Source organism: Podarcis muralis, chromosome 11 (assembly GCF_964188315.1).
Source record: "Podarcis muralis chromosome 11, rPodMur119.hap1.1, whole genome shotgun sequence".
Lineage (NCBI taxonomy): Eukaryota > Metazoa > Chordata > Lepidosauria > Squamata > Lacertidae > Podarcis > Podarcis muralis.
In genome coordinates this window covers 14,903,505-14,919,219 of record NC_135665.1, presented here as the reverse complement: position 1 = coordinate 14,919,219, position 15,715 = coordinate 14,903,505, and the positions used below count along the sequence as shown (strand labels likewise).

At 43.5% G+C, this 15,715-nt stretch overlaps 1 protein-coding gene across 3 annotated transcripts in view; it reads left to right on the top strand.

Annotated features, from left to right (window-relative positions):
• The window catches only part of DAPK1 (death associated protein kinase 1), an 84,034-nt gene that overhangs the window by 22,876 nt on the left and 45,443 nt on the right, over window positions 1-15,715 (top strand). For 2 of the 3 annotated variants that reach the window (XM_028749564.2, XM_028749563.2), the window contains exon 3: window positions 8,885-9,106. In XM_028749564.2, coding sequence (XP_028605397.2) covers window positions 8,885-9,106 — 222 coding nt within the window. Of the gene's footprint in view, window positions 1-8,884; window positions 9,107-15,715 lie in introns of those variants that run through there. The other variant, XM_028749565.2, reaches the window with a different exon arrangement.

The following is a 15,715-nucleotide window of genomic DNA, read 5'->3' as shown; positions in this document are numbered from 1 at the left end:
CTTCTCACATTCAACTTGTACCTTACTTTCCCCCAAATGGCAAATTTCTTTCATTGCTCTTCCCTGGTCATTTTACATTCACTTCTTCCTCCTATGATAGCTTTCCTTCAATCCCCTTCCTTTCTATTCCCAGTTTATTTATACTGTATTATCTTCAATAGGGACGCGGGTGGCGCTGTGGGTTAAACCACAGAGCCTACGGCTTGCCGATCAGAAGGTTGGTGGTTCGAATCCTCGCGACGGGGTGAGCTCCCGTTGCTCGGTCTCTGCTCCTGCCAACCTAGCAGTTCGAAAGCACGTCAAAGTGCAAGTAGGTAAATAGGTACCACTCTGGCAGGAAGGTAAACAGTGTTTCTGTGTGCTGCTCTGGTTCGCCAGAAGCGGCTTAGTCATGCTGGCCACATGACCCGGAAGCTGTACTCCGGCTCCCTGGGCCGCTAAAGCAAGATGAGCGCTGCAACCCCAGAGTCAGTCACGACTGGACTTTACCTTTACCTACCGTATTTTTCGCACCATAGGACGCACTTTTTCCCTCCTAAAAAGCAAGGGAAAATGTGTGTGCGCGTCCTATGGAGCGAATGCAGGGGGGAGGCAGGCGGGAAAAGCCCCCAAGAGCCGCACACAAGCTCTGTGCGCTCTTGCGGGCTTTTCCACAGGAGGGAGAAGGGACTGACTGGCCGCATCAGTCCCTTCTCCCACCTCCCAGGAAAGCCAGGAGAAGCCGTGCAGCCCTTTTAAAGTGCACGCGGCTTCTGCCGGTTTTGCGGGAGGTGGGGGAATTCCCCCACCTCCCAGAAAAGCCAGGAGAAGCCGCGCAGCCCCTTTAAAGAGCTCACGGCTTCTGCGGGCTTTTGCGAGAGGTGAGGGAATCCCCCCACCTCCCAGGAAAGCCAGAAGAAGCCGTGCAGCCCTTTTAAAGTGTGCGTGGCTTCTGCCCCACCTCCCAGAAAAGCCAGGAAAGCCCTGCGCAGCATCTCCCGGCAAGGAGAGGCTGCGCGGGGCTAAAGGGGAAGGCAAAACAGCGAGCGGGATCCATCCCGCTTGCTGCCTTGCCTTCTTCCATAGCTGCGCGCAACCCCTCCGCAAGGAGAGGCTGCATGGGGCTATGGCTTCTTTAGCCCTGTGCAGCGTCTCCCGGCAAGGAGAGGCTGCATGGGGCTAAAGGGGAAGCCAAAACTTGGCTTGCTCCATAGCTGCTCGCAACCCCTCCGGCAGGGAGAGGTTGTGCGCACCCTGTACGCTGCTCTTTGGGGCTGGGGGGGGGGGAGATTTTTTTCTTGATTTCCCCCCCTAAAAACTGGGTGCGCCCTATGGTCCGGTGCGCCCTATGGTGCGAAAAATACGGTATCTTCAATACCTTCTCCATCCCTTAGAGGGGGAGCATATTCCTTCTATCCTCCTCCCCCCCCCCAACCCCTCTGTTTTCTGGCCATCTGCATGCCAAGGAGTTTCCTGGTGCTGGCATTGGTCCAACCAAAAGGCTTGAGGACAACAAGCGGGTGATGAGGCACCTGGCAGGCTCTGGCACAAGGCCCACTAGTAGATCCCAACCTACTATTTAAGGAACTAATTCCATACACTGACCGTAAAATGCTGGCTTTCTAATTTCTATTTCTGACATCAGAACTGAGTTTACTTGTGGTCATGGATTCATGTTGCTGAGGTGAATGTTTCTTTGATCGACTTTGGAAATTTGATCTGCCTTGAATCTCTCTCTCTGTGTGTGCGTTTGTGTGTTAAAAGTTCCAAACAGCAGTACTTGCAGGGCATCAGTTGCTCTTTTTTATACACTGTCTACCAGGGCTAGTGTCTCTTCAGGAAGGTGTGTGAGGAAAAGTAAACAAACGAGTGTGCTCCATTTATTTATCTAGCTACGGCAATGTTTGTGTTAGCACTCCTTCTTGGCTTAAGATTAAGGTGACTTTCAATAAAAGCATCAATACAAAAAGCAAAAGCTGTAAAACAAAACAAAGTTCCTACAGTTTAACAAGCCCAGTTTAACATTCACTGACTGAATGTGAGTGATTTTAGTAAGCAAAATGCTTAATCATAGTTGCAAAGTCCCTCACAGGCCCAGTGGTGGTGAAAAGGTGTACAGATTCCTTACTAGATTCATTCTCACACAAATTCTTTCTTTCTTTCTTTCTTTCTTTCTTTCTTTCTTTCTTTCTTTCTTTCTCTTTCTCATGGGCAACAAGTTGCAGTAAAGCATGCAGGAGTAAACTCTCCCTCCCCCTACTGGAAAAAAGCAAGTCGTGAAATTATTGTTATTATCAGGTGTTACATGTTTACAGTGTGTTCTAGATTATCAAACTATGCAACCAGTTTGTTCTGATTAGGTAATGTTCCACAATCTGTCATTCACGATACATACTGGTCTGATCTTTAATATAAAATGTATTGGCCAGATTATCACTAAGAATTACTGCAATATAAACAGATTAAATAGCATCAGTTAGCGTTTTACATGTGCAAATGCAGTATCACCACATTAACGTTTGCAATTTGAAGTTCTTGTTTGTTTGCTTGTTCATTATTACTTGTGCTTAAACTCTGCTTTCTATCGCTTTCACAAGGTGGATACATCTAACATAACATTAGTTCTTAAGTGGTTCATAAGTTCCCTGACGTGGTGTTTTTGTTTTTTAGGACAATGCTTTTAATGTTTTCATATTGGCTTTTTAGTGTGTTATAATTCATAGCCTTGGGCATCAGGCAGCATTAAAATTCCAGCAAATTAATCTAGAGATTTATGGCACATCCCTTAATACTTTTACTACACCTTCCTTACATCCTGCTCAACATGAGTATTATGCAAGGATTCTTGTATTTGATTATTTTGTGCACACTCATTCCTGCAGTATCTAGAATAGCCTTTCCCAACTTTTTTCCATGTGCGGCACATAACTTCTTGAGTTCTTCACTTCATGTCTCTGTAGTAGCCCATTGAGATTGAGAAGTGTGGCTCTAACTTCGATTTGTGAATTCATATGTCAGCAGCAGAAACTGGTTTGCAAACCAGTTTCAGACTGGTTGATGTCCTGATTTGTCTGTCCCTTACAAAGCATGATTTGTATGTTAAAATAGGTTCAAACATAACTGAGCTTATGGATACATTGCCTGAATGTATAGGCTCCGTACAGATGTAATATTGACAATCCCTTAACCATGCTGATTCCATGGTTAAGGGAATGAGTGAAGGCATTCGTGCACACCCTCCCTTCTTCCATATTAATCCTCCTTCTCTTGTAAGTGTTAGCCAGGCTTCACACCAATGCAGACTAAAGGCTACATCAGACTTCCTCAACCTGGTGCCTTCCAGATGTTTTGGGCTACAACTTCCATCATCCTTGTCCAATGGCCGTTCTAGCTGATGAGGGTTGTGGTCCAAAACATCTGGAGGATGTGAGGTTGGGGAAGACAGTCTGTACACCACCTTAGTACTAACCAGAGCTTTAAATGAAGATTTAAGCTGTTTTTGATTTTGTTTTTCAAATACTGGTTAGCGCTAATGCTGTTGGTGCCAATTTAGATGTAACACTACATCATGTTTAATGTTTGGAAAGGAGGGATGAGTTGATGCTAGAACAGAGAAGTTAGACAGAAGGGAAGGTAGCTCACAAGCCAAGCCCACCCAATAAAGCATGTTTAGGAAATTGGCAGTTGTGCATCTGCACTGGATCATAAAGAGAATGAAGCAGTGGTAGAACCAGGGGAGAGCCTTTACTATGGTGCTATCCCATATGTTGAATCACCTTCCCTCCAAACTCAGCCAAAATCATTTATACTTTCAGCACCTCCGTCAAAGCATATTTGTGTACAGAGGCTTCTTTTGGTTTTTTAATCCAGCATGTCACTTAATTTGTTCATTTTCAATTTCAGCTGCATTTATTTTGTATTATCTTATCATTGTGTTGGGCTTTTTCGAACTCCCTTCAGACAGATGTGGGAGGCAGTGTACGCTGGTTTAAAAATATTTGTTCATTTTGTAAATATTACTATACTAGCGAGTGTTTTTAATAAGGGAAAATCTTGTACAGTATATATCTCCCTGGGGGGGCAGGGAGTGATACATTCTATGAATATATCATGAATTGACTTCTTAGCATTTTCCTTTTTCAACTTCCCTAAGTTCCAGCTGGGACGCGGGTGGCGCTGTGGGTAAAAGCCTCAGCGCCTAGGGCTTGCCGATCGAAAGGTCGGCGGTTCGAATCCCCGCAGCGGGGTGCGCTCCCATTGTTCAGTCCCAGCGCCTGCCAACCTAGCAGTTCGAAAGCACTCCCGGGTGCAAGTAGATAAATAGGGACCGCTTACTAGCGGGAAGGTAAACGGTGTTTCTGTGTGTGGCTCTGGCTCACCAGAGCAGCGATGTCACACTGGCCACGTGACCCAGAAGTGTCTCCAGACAGGGCTGGCCCCCGGCCTCTTGAGTGAGATGGGCGCACAACCCTAGAGTCTGTCAAGACTGGCCCGTACGGGCAGGGGTACCTTTACCTTTACCTTTAAGTTCCAGCTGCCTCTGTTAATTTTTGCCTTTCACACAGTTGACAGTATCATCTGTTTTTTAAAAAGCTGTGGCTTTAAATTGAAGGGTTTGAAAGAGGTCCCTTACCATCTTTATTGCTAAAGTTCTATTCACAGAACAATAGCTTTTCCATTGTCGCTTAACAGACTAATCTCTATTTGGTCAAGACTGATCTGTGTGCATTTGCCTGTCTTCATCGTTCCCCTCCTTCTAAGAAATGAGACATGATAATTTTCCAGAGACATAAACCCAAAAATTAAGTTTAAAAAATATGCTCCATAGCGGGCAGTGGGCAGGCACCCAGCCTCCTGTCAGTAGAGTCACTGCCCCTTACTGGGAAGGGTGAGGAAACAGGAAGGTCAGCGCTGTGTGCACACACCAGCAGGATCAGTCCAGCATCCCTGTTGCCTACACCATGCAGACCTCCTGTCCATCTCAACCCTTTCAGTAAGGACACTAATTTTGCTGCAAGAAAGGTTGTGTTGTGGATCCACCTCAGTGGGCAAGCAGCTTCTGAATATCATCCAGACCATGAAACATAGAACTAAATACAATCAAATCCATTTAACTGATGGGACTTCAGCTTCCTTTAAGACATATAGGCTTAATTTTTCCCCCCAGTGAAATTTCTTCTAATAAACTGGTATTGTAAAGTCTTATTTCTAAATTAATTACAGTGCAGGGGTGGAAATGGTAAATACAACTTACTATAATTTCATCTAGTAGTAGTAGCTTTATAAACATTCCAATGTCTGATTCTTTTTGTCTTTTTTTATAAAGAGAAGGAAGTTGGGCTGCCATGGGAGTTATTGTTGCCCATGTTGTGCTAATTAGTAATCCTTTATGTGTGCACCCTATCCGTGCTGGAGAGCAACAAGAGGGCAGGGACGCAGAGCCCATTTACGTAAATTTGTGAATTCCCTCTTCACCTTCTCCTTCCTCCCCACTCTTTGTTTTAAGCAGCAGCTTATGATTTCCTGGACTAAACGCTAAAACACAATTTTATCTGTCAGATGATCTGCTAACTGGTCAGAAAGACGGTTGAAAAAATCATTACGCCTACAACACTTGCATAGGCTGATGCCAAGCACCTTGAACAGAGGAGATTTAGAGTAGCAATTATCCACCAATTCAAGGAGAATTGCAGGATCACAAACAAATCACTGTTATTAAAAGACAGCACTTATTCTTGCAAAGTGCTTTCATTGTGATTCTCACTGTCTTCAACTGATATTCTCCCTTGAGGGGAATTATATACGCTAGTTAATATTATTTAAGTAGAGTGCTAGACATTATTATTATTATTATTATTATTATTATTATTATTATTATTATTATTAAAATTAGCTCTTCAATTCTAATAAAACCTATGACACTTGGCACTATACTTTTGAAACCTGCAGAGTGTTTCCTGTATTTGCAGCACAGGCAGCTGTGACGAGGCATAGTAATGAAATGAGAGCACACAAATGTTGTGGTTAATTTTTAGCAAAATGGCTTTCAGGATTTCTTCCCACACTTCAGCTCACAAACACCCATGGAAAGCTCTCTTATTTCAGTTTATACCTGCCTCTGTAGTAATAAAAATCCCACAAGTCCTTAATTGTATGAATCAGTAATATATATTGTTGATATTCCTTCATTACAAAGCAAATGGAAATGGAAAATAGGCATATGCAGTAAACAATGTCAAATTTTCCATAATATTTAGAAATATCTCCTGCTAAGTCAGGTTCAAGGTTTTTGTATTAACTCACAAAACCTGGAACAACTTAGGTCTAAGGAACCTTAGGGACCACCTGAACTCTTATTTTGCAGCTCAGTGACTGAGATCATCTACAGAATGTTTGCCCCCTGGGTTGCTGTTGCTTATGAACAAAGGAAGATCTTAGCCACCTTTAAAATTTGTTTCAGCATGTAACTGAATCGCTGTACCGGTTACACTAAATTCAAATGAAATAAACCCTTCAAATGAAATAACAGTCTTCTTTACATTGGAGTTTTGGTTATCATGGGGTGCTTCCACACTGGGTGTTTAATGTGGAATTACCATGCTTCATTCATTTACAGTGAGCCCACTGCGTTTGTGACAGTTTGCTTGCAAAGGTAGACACAGGGTCTGCCTAGGACTCTCGTACCTACGGGACCACCTCTCCTGGTATGTCCCACGGAGGACCTTACGGTCTTCAAATAAAAACACCTTGGAGATCCCGGGCCATAGGGAGGTTAGGCTGGCCTCAACCAGAGCCAGGGCTTTTTCGGCCATGGCCCCGACCTGGTGGAACACTCTGTCACAAGAGACTAGGGCCCTGCGGGACTTGACATCTTTCCGCAGGGCCTGCAAGACAGAGCTGTTCCGCCTGGCCTTTGGCCAAGGCACAGTCTGACCCCCTCTCTCCTTCTGTAATCCTCAAAGAACTCTAACCCTGTGATTGCCATTAATTTGATTCTGAATTGATTTTAGAATTAATTTACTCTGTGATTTTATGTACGGTGGTACCTCGGGTTACATATGCTTCAGGTTACATGCGCTTCAGGTTAAAGACTCCGCTAACCCAGAAATATTACCTCGGGTTAAGAACTTTGTTTCAGGATGAGAACAGAAATCGTGCAGTGGCAGCAGGAGGCCCCATTAGCTAAAGTGGTTGTCAGGGAACTGACATCGGAGCAAAATAGAGAGGCGAGGCTCTCCAATGATGCTGGAGAATGAACCAGTACAGGAGGAGAGAGGGCTCCCGCGGGGGAAGGAAAATCAGGTGACACCAGGAAGAAAGGAGGGTTGGAGAGCACTTCGGAGGGGAGGCTCCGAGACTCTTCAAGTGAGGTCAGTGGGGAGAGTGGAGGACCACCGATAGGCACGCCCACTCTGCACAGAAGGCTGCCGCGCAGAGAGGCAAGAAGGAGGCTGTCCGTTAAGGAATTTTTATGTTGGAAGAAGTTTAGGAAACGCCCACTGACGGATTCTGCCAACGACTGAAGCAGTCGTGCCCAAGGGGGACTGCTCAGCCGGGGAAAACGCAACCGCCTCACGCAGTTTGGAGCAGGTGGAGGTTTACACACAAGCAACCCCAATTCCCATGATAGTGGTGCTTCAGGTTAAGAACAGTTTCAGGTTAAGAACAGGCCTCCAGAATGAATTAAATACTTAACCTGAGGTACCACTGTACATTGTGCTATTTTTACTTGTTGTTAGCCGCTCTGAGCCCGGCTTAGGCCAGGGAGGGCGGGATACAAATAAATTATTGTTGTTATTATTATTATTTGTTATTGTTGTTTGTTCATCTAAAGTTGTATTTACCTAATCTTAAGACCTGCTAAGGAACAGGTGATTATGTCCTTATATGTAAAGCCACAGAATTCAAATAAGGTGTGCTTTCTTTTTCCCATGACTGTAAATAAATGGGGCACGGAGGGCAGTGGATTCCCCCAGTTTTCCATTCATTTATTCCCCCCACCTCACTTATGTAAGGTTGCAGGTGTCAATCATCTACGTAAAGTGAGAGCAAGTTGCAGGCTTACTGTGCTTGTTATGGGGCGTTGGGACATCCAATGGTCAGCATCCTGTATTTTCCTTAGGATTCATCCCCAGAAGATTGGGCGCACTATCCACAGGTATAGATGCCCTTAAGGGTGGTATTCAGTGCAAGGATTTCCACTTGCACAAGGGGACTCCTCCCCCCTTTCTCTCATGCACACCCCACACTTTCCCTAAATCTGCTCCAGAAGGTTGGTGGAATCCTTAAACCAAATTTAGGGAGCACGCAAGAGGAGGAGAGTGAGAGGGTGTTCCCTTGTACATGGATAAATAATTGTGCTAATGGAGCTACATTGGATTCCACCTTAAAGTGTTGCTCTGTTTTGTTTAAACGGCAGGGTTTTGACTCTGGCAGTGATGTGTCAAAAAGGTGGTATCAGTTTGGTACACATTCACTCTAACCTTTGTTATGTGCAGCATTTCAAAGCCTATTTTAATTAGTTCTAAATTGCTTTTCTGGTGATTCCCCACCGCCCAAAACATTTTCCGCATTGCAGTTAGGGATTTATTTCTTTTTAAATGAGTGGTTGTATTGGGGGAAGATCACAGCTCATTGGTTGAATCCGTAGCTAGCACCAAGTGAGCTAAATGGACCAGTGGTGTCACCAGGTATGAGCACATTTCTGTGTTCCTTTCATATTTAATTTTTGTCTTTTCTTTCTTTCTTTTTTGCCGAATAATTTTTTATCAGTTTTCCAATATTAACCCAATTTTGCATATGCCAATGAATTCCGAATTTTTGTCATTTCTATTGTGTGTAGCAATAGAAAATATTTTTGTACTATGCTTAATAAATACCTTTCCTACTGTCTTGTGTTTCTTAGTGGACAGTTTGCAGTAGTAAGGAAATGTCGAGAGAAGAGCACTGGGGCACAGTATGCTGCAAAATTCATCAAGAAACGAAGAACAAAATCCAGCCGCCGAGGAGTGACTCGAGAAGACATTGAACGAGAAGTAAACATCTTGAAGGAAATCCAGCATCCCAATGTGATTACTCTCCACGATGTTTATGAAAGTAAAATGGATGTAATTCTTATTCTTGAACTGTAAGTAGTTTTGAAATTGCTTTTTAGGGGATGGGGTAGTTTCTGAAAATCAGAAATGTATGTTTTTGGAAATGCATCTTTCTGTCAGTTTGTGCTGGAAAAAACCGTGGTGCGGATCTTAATAAAAAACCTGCAGCTTTTTGAGAGAAGCTAGCGAATGGAGCTGGGAAAAGGACAGGAGAAATGTTATTGGAGTAACAATTATAACCCTGCAGGTTGAAGGTGGTAGTTCTGGGTGGTAGAATTGTGAAAAAGAATTGTGTTGTGTGCGTGCGCACAGAGGTGAGTTAGAAAATTTATTTTGTTTTACAGCAGATCAGTGATTTGAGAGTTAAGCAGTGAGAAAACAAACAAGAGAATCAAACTGAGTGGTGAAGTGGAAATCCCTGTCATTTTTACCTACATGTGGCAATTAGGTTTCTCTTCCCCCCGGTTGGCAGTTTCTTGCATTTTGCTTGTTGATGGAGCAATAGAAGTACTCTATTGCTCCACCAATGCGTGGTCAAAGGGAGCAGATGGGAGAAGGAGGCACCAGAAGCTGAAGAGTTTAGTGAGCAGGAAGAGGCTAGGGCAGAGAGCCTTCCAGACTCAGTGGCAGGAGAGGAGAGGAGACAGAGATGAAGCAGGCTGCTGAGGAATCAATGGGTGTCTGCCTCCTGCTGCAGCCATCTCCCCTCCTCTCTGGTCTCCCAGGATGCACAGAGAAATGAAGAGGGCAGAGCGAAGGGAGACAAAGCGAAGGAGCTTCAGGCTGCTGGGGAAGGCACAGAGGGAGGAGCCTAAGATAGCGGTGGGAAAGCAGGGACCTTTAGTCCTCGCAAGTATGATCACTAGGCCTACACTGATTTGGTTTCTTTGAATAAAGAATCCACTGACACCAGTGGTTTTTTTATTGCTGATTTACTCCTGGCACTGGCTCCTGACAGAAACGAAGCACTGTTAAGTAAATATCTCAAATGCATGAAAAAGGAACTCATTTGGTTTGGGGAGTCGGGCTGCAAACTTGAACCATCAATTTTTCAAACTTACTCATTTAAAAATACAATTTTCAATAAAGGTTAACTGTCAGACATCTGGTCTGTTATTTCCCTATAATTTATTCCTTCTTGTTAGTTAACACGCTTAGCTGACTTAGTTAGTTAGTTAACACTTCTAGTCAACTAGTTAACGCTGCTGAGCCCCATGGGGGGGGGGGATTTCATCTAGTGTTCAATATACATAGGATGAATCTGAAAAGGATACACATTTAACATGAGAGTGCACTCAGTGTGGAGTGGGCAGAGGAAGCCGATTTCGGTGTGGCATCTGTGACTGGCTCCTCCTGAGAGCCAGAGAGGAGGAGCTGCTGGCCATTGAAGCCGTGCTGCACTGGGGTCCGTGCTTGGCCCCCTCCTGATGAAGCAACATTGGGTACACGATGTCACAAACACGTGACACCTGCTGAACCCCCTCAATCTTGGGCTAAAGTCGGCGCCTATGCCAACTTTATCACTCTTTGCTTTTCTATCTCATCAAGCAAGAAAAAAAAGCTATTAACTAAATGTTCAGGCCTCATTTTTCACCATGAATGATCAGTGAAAAAGGATAGGTTCCCCAATAGCAAAACCAATCAGGCTAATCTCTGTTTTGTTCTGATTTACTCTCCATTTCCAATGTAGGCCATTTTAATTTTGTTAAACGCACTGGGCTTAAAATGCTCCATGGGACAATAACTATTTAGCTGGTGCCTTAATTATTTAATCAGTTCATTAATAAAGGCATGTAAGTACAATGCTACTAGCTCATTAAGGAATGATGATGCTGGTTTTTGAAGCTAATCTGTTTCAAGGTTACTGTTTAAAATCTATAATTATATCTTATGGGATGTAGCATTTAATCCCAAAGCTTGAGAAAGGGTTGTTTGCTTCTTTTGAAAAATAATTATTTTCTAGTGCTGTGTGATATATTTTTCCTCCCAGAGGATGGAAGTGTTGACTGCACGCATCTTTTTTTTTTTTTACTGTTAAACACAGTGCTTGATCTTCTTGAAGACTCTCAGTTAAACCTTGCACTAGAACCTATAGACAACTCCACATGTATGTTTTCTGTTGATTCCATTTGTAAACTCCTTATGCATGCACAAAAATATAATTACCTCTTGTGATCCAGAGAGGGAGTACTGTAGATACAGCTCTCTTGTGTGTTAAATACTGAGGGGTTTTATTGGGTTTGCAGCTGTTTTGCTCTGGGTATATAGGTCTCAGAAAAACCAACTCTGCAATGGCTTCTTGTTGCTTCTACCTCCAATACAGTAATCAGAGTGCAGGTCTTGGTTGCTGGTGCTTCTTCCATATAAGAGATTAACCAGCATGTCAGAAAAAAGCAATTCTCAAAGAGCTTGTTTCTGGAAAATGTTTTATGTTAAGGATGAAACTAGAACAAAAATGAAATGTTAGGTTGCTGAAACGTTGGTTCTATAGTTGTTTATCCTTACGAGGATACAGCATGTGCCAGTGACTAATATTTGCTTAGTGTGATCTTTGTGTTATTTTATGCTTGGGGAAGCAGTCAGTATAAACTTTTAGGTACGAATCAGAGAAATTGCATTGGAATGGTTACTTTTCTGCTGCTAAATGAGAAAGCTGCAGGGTTCATACATGATCTGAATTTAATGTAATTATATGCTATGTTCATTAGAAGTATTTAGAGTCTGTGGGTGGCACTCACTATAACGTTCTGCTAATCAGAGTTCAAGAGCATGCAGTTCTTTAAGGAGCTATGCAGAATTTACTCAGTAATCCCTATTAGAGAACCAGAAGGAAAATAATCAATTAGACTTGCCCTCAGCTGTTGTCATAAATATGCTGCAAATAAAATCTCCTGTGTGGAAAAAATATGGCGGCTAATGTAGGGGACAAGTTATTTCTTCAAAGGACAAGTTAATCATCAACTAATTAGCACCATTTTGCTGCGCTGCATTTCTTTTCAGAAATATTTATAGCAGATGTTCAAGAAGTGAACTTCTGAAAACAGAATTTTAAGCATTCCACTGGCTTCATCTGGGTGAAATGGAGATTATTCACATTTTAATTTCATAATTTGCTTTTTAGTTCCATTAAGGTGAATAAACTGCTCAAGCTTAACTTGGTGCATGCTGAGGCATTATAATGAACCACAAAGCAGCAGTGCACTGAAACGTGGGATGTGTTAGCAGTTGCCCTGCTTAGGTAAACCTCTTAGATGTGGGTTTTTTCCCCCTAGCCTATTTGATGAAATGCCTACCCATTTACAATGGTTTCACCTTTCCTGCATTTCACATTGAGAAGCAAAGGTTGTTTCCTGCCCATGGCTACCGCTACTTTTTTTCTTCCTCCTCTCTTCATTTCTTCAATACTACTCCAATCCCCTCTAATCCAGCCATAGGTTATGCCCATTACTGTCTCCTTTAAGTGTCCCTATTAAGTTGTTTTTCTGTAGTACCGGTATATACAGTCTTTATTGTTCGCATCTATCTGTCTCAAGAGACTTATGAAGTGTGCCTCTGGGGGTGAAGGCAAACTGCTGGAGAATCACAGCGCCTGCTGTGGTTGTGGAGACAGGTAACAATGCCTGCCTCCCATGTTGTTTTTGCTGCTTTAGCAGCACTGCAGTGAACTCTCCGGGGTGCAAGCCTGGGCAGTGTGTATGGAGGTCCTGGGTGGCCCAGACAACAAGAGCCCACACTTAGCTTCACTGATGTGGTCAAAAGGGAAGCAGAACAGTACATTTGGTACTAGCTTGGCTGCAGAAACGAGTTGCTGAAATGAGGCGTATGAGACACCATCCAACTGTCTTTGGGATTCCACTTTGGATTTGTGTGGAGTTTACTCCTTAGCAGATACAGATTTTTTCCTCCAGATTTGCTGCTGAATGAATAGAGCTGCAAGGCAGCAGTGGTTTAGGATCAGAGCTTTCCTTTTCCTAGATGGGCGACCTTCCCAGGTTGACTAGCCCCATCTGCCCCTCAGTTCCCTCTACAACATGTGCAGTAACCGCTTTCTTGACCGTTGGACCCACTGTTGGTCCTGACCGCTCAATCCGCCAGAGCCTTTCTTCACATGCAGGGGAAGTCCCATAGGCTACCCTCTTCTGGTTTAGCTGACCAATCGAAGCCATTTCCTTGTGTGTGGCCACTGTTGCATGCTCACTGCTTCTAGGAGCCACGGGTGCAGGGTATACATTACACACCTAAAATACCGTATTTTTTGCTCTATAAGACTCACTTTTCCCCTCCTAAAAAATAAGGGGAAATGTGTGTACGTCTTATGGAGCGAATGCAGGCTGCGCAGCTATCACAGAAGCCAGAATAGCAAGAGGGATTGCTGCTTTCACTGCGCAGCGATCCCTCTTGCTGTTCTGGCTTCTGAGATTCAGAATTTTTTCTTTCTTGTTTTCCTCCTCCAAAAACTAGGTGCGTCTTATAGAGCGAAAAATACGGTAAATAGCAGCCTTTATACAGTGCAGCTATTCATGTTAGGCGTATGATATAGAGATTCAAAGATAAAGTATCTTGGAAAAAGCAAACTTCTGCAGTAGAAAATGAAAGTAGTGTTGGCTATTGTCATACTAGCAAACTTTTAAATGAGATTATATTTTATAAAATTAGGGGTGGGGGACCTATGGTTCTCCAGGTGTTATTGGACTGCAACTCCCATCAGCCCCAGCCAGTATGACCAGTGCTCAGGAATGGTGAAAGTTGTAGTCCATCAGCACCTGGAAGCCACAGATTTGTGAAAGGATATTCAATGAATGGCCCTAATGAGTGGGATATTCGGATTCTTGAGCTATTCAAAGTTGAGTGGAGGGCAGAGAACTGAGTTGAGTATTGGGATATGGATTGGCATTTGGAGTATTTGTAATCTTGGTCTGCAACCCTTTACTCCCCTTGTGTCTTCTGTCCAGTTTTAGACTAAGCTCTTCAGGGTGTGAGCATGTCTCTCTAGCTGCTTAAAAATGATGCAGCTGCATAAGCAATAAGAATTAATAATGCTCTGCGACTGATGGTCACTCAGGACTAGTTCAGATTGCTAGGGATGGCACCCAAAATTTCATATTGCCTTACATACATGCAAATGTATGATCACAGCTATGCTGTAAAGTAGACTGATTGCACATAAAGGGCACATTGCATTTATTCATATATATTAGCTGCCTCACAAAATCATATCTCTTGCCAACGTACAATACATCAAATATTGTAAGCAAAGTTATAAACCCAACAAAAATACAATACAGTGGACCCTCTGGATACAGATTTAATTCGTTCCAGGGGTCCGTACGCACCCTAAAACATCTGTAACCAGAGGCACCGCTTCCGCACACATGAACAGAGCACTTCTGCGCATGCGTGAGCGACAAAACCCAGAAAAATACTTCTGGGTTTGCTGATTTCACAACCCGAAGATGACGTATCCAGAGAGGTACGTAACTCGAGGGTCTACTGTAAATTTAGCACTGAATCCAAACCCAGCTTAAAAGGATAAAACATATGTCAGCCATGATCGCAAAACATTTTTAACATAAAAAGAGTGGGGGGAAACACCTCAGCCAGCCATATAGGACAGTGATTGCATGTGTGGTTGTATGTCTTCATCTCTACATCTCTTCATATGAACAAGAAATCATTATGGAATTTACTGCCTCAGATAGTGAAAGATAAGGCCATTGTTGAGATTTGTGTGCCAGGTATGCTAGTGGTTTCTTGCAGGGAAGATAGAGTGCGGAACAAACAGCAGAGGAAGCTGTTGCCTTCATGACCTGTTATGGGACTGTCCAGAAACATCTCACCAACCGCTGGTGGACTTAATGGCACTTTGTCTATGGGCTGTTCTAATGCCTACACAACACCCCAGTGGTGAGACGAAGGTACCCATGATTACCCCTGACAGTACTACAATTGGTTTAGAGCTTTAAAGTAAATAGAAATACGGGCTTGGCTGTTTCATACATACTTTGGTAGCTTCCAGATTGGCTTGCATACTATGTTCTGTATAAGGCTACTTTTGGAAGGCTGGAATAGTTCAGCTTGTTCGGAATGATGCAGCGACACTGTTATCTGGGTCTGATCACAGAGCACATATTGTGCCTCTTGAAGCTTGACTGCCTACAAGGTAGTTTGCAGGCACAATAAAAAATAATGGTGTTAATTTTTAAAGCCACAGACAGCCTAAAACCAGGTTACTTGAGGGAAGACTGATTTCCATTCAGACCTTTCCAATTTGTTGTTGTTGTTGTTGTTTAGTCGTTTAGTCGTGTCCGACTCTTCGTGACCCCATAGACCAGAGCACGCCAGGCACTCCTGTCTTCCACTGCCTCCCGCACTTTGGTCAAACTCATGCTGGTAGCTTCGAGAACACTATCCAACCATCTCGTCCTCTGTCGTCCCCTTCTCCTTGTGCCCTCCATCTTTCCCAACATCAGGGTCTTTTCCAGGGAGTCTTCTCTTCTCCTGAGGTGGCCAAAGTCTTGGAGCTTCAGCTTCATGATCTGTCCTTCCAGTGAGCACTCAGGGCTGATTTCCTTCAGAATGGATAGCTTTGATCTTCTTGCAGTCCATGGGACTCTCAAAGAGTCTCCTCCAGCACCATAATT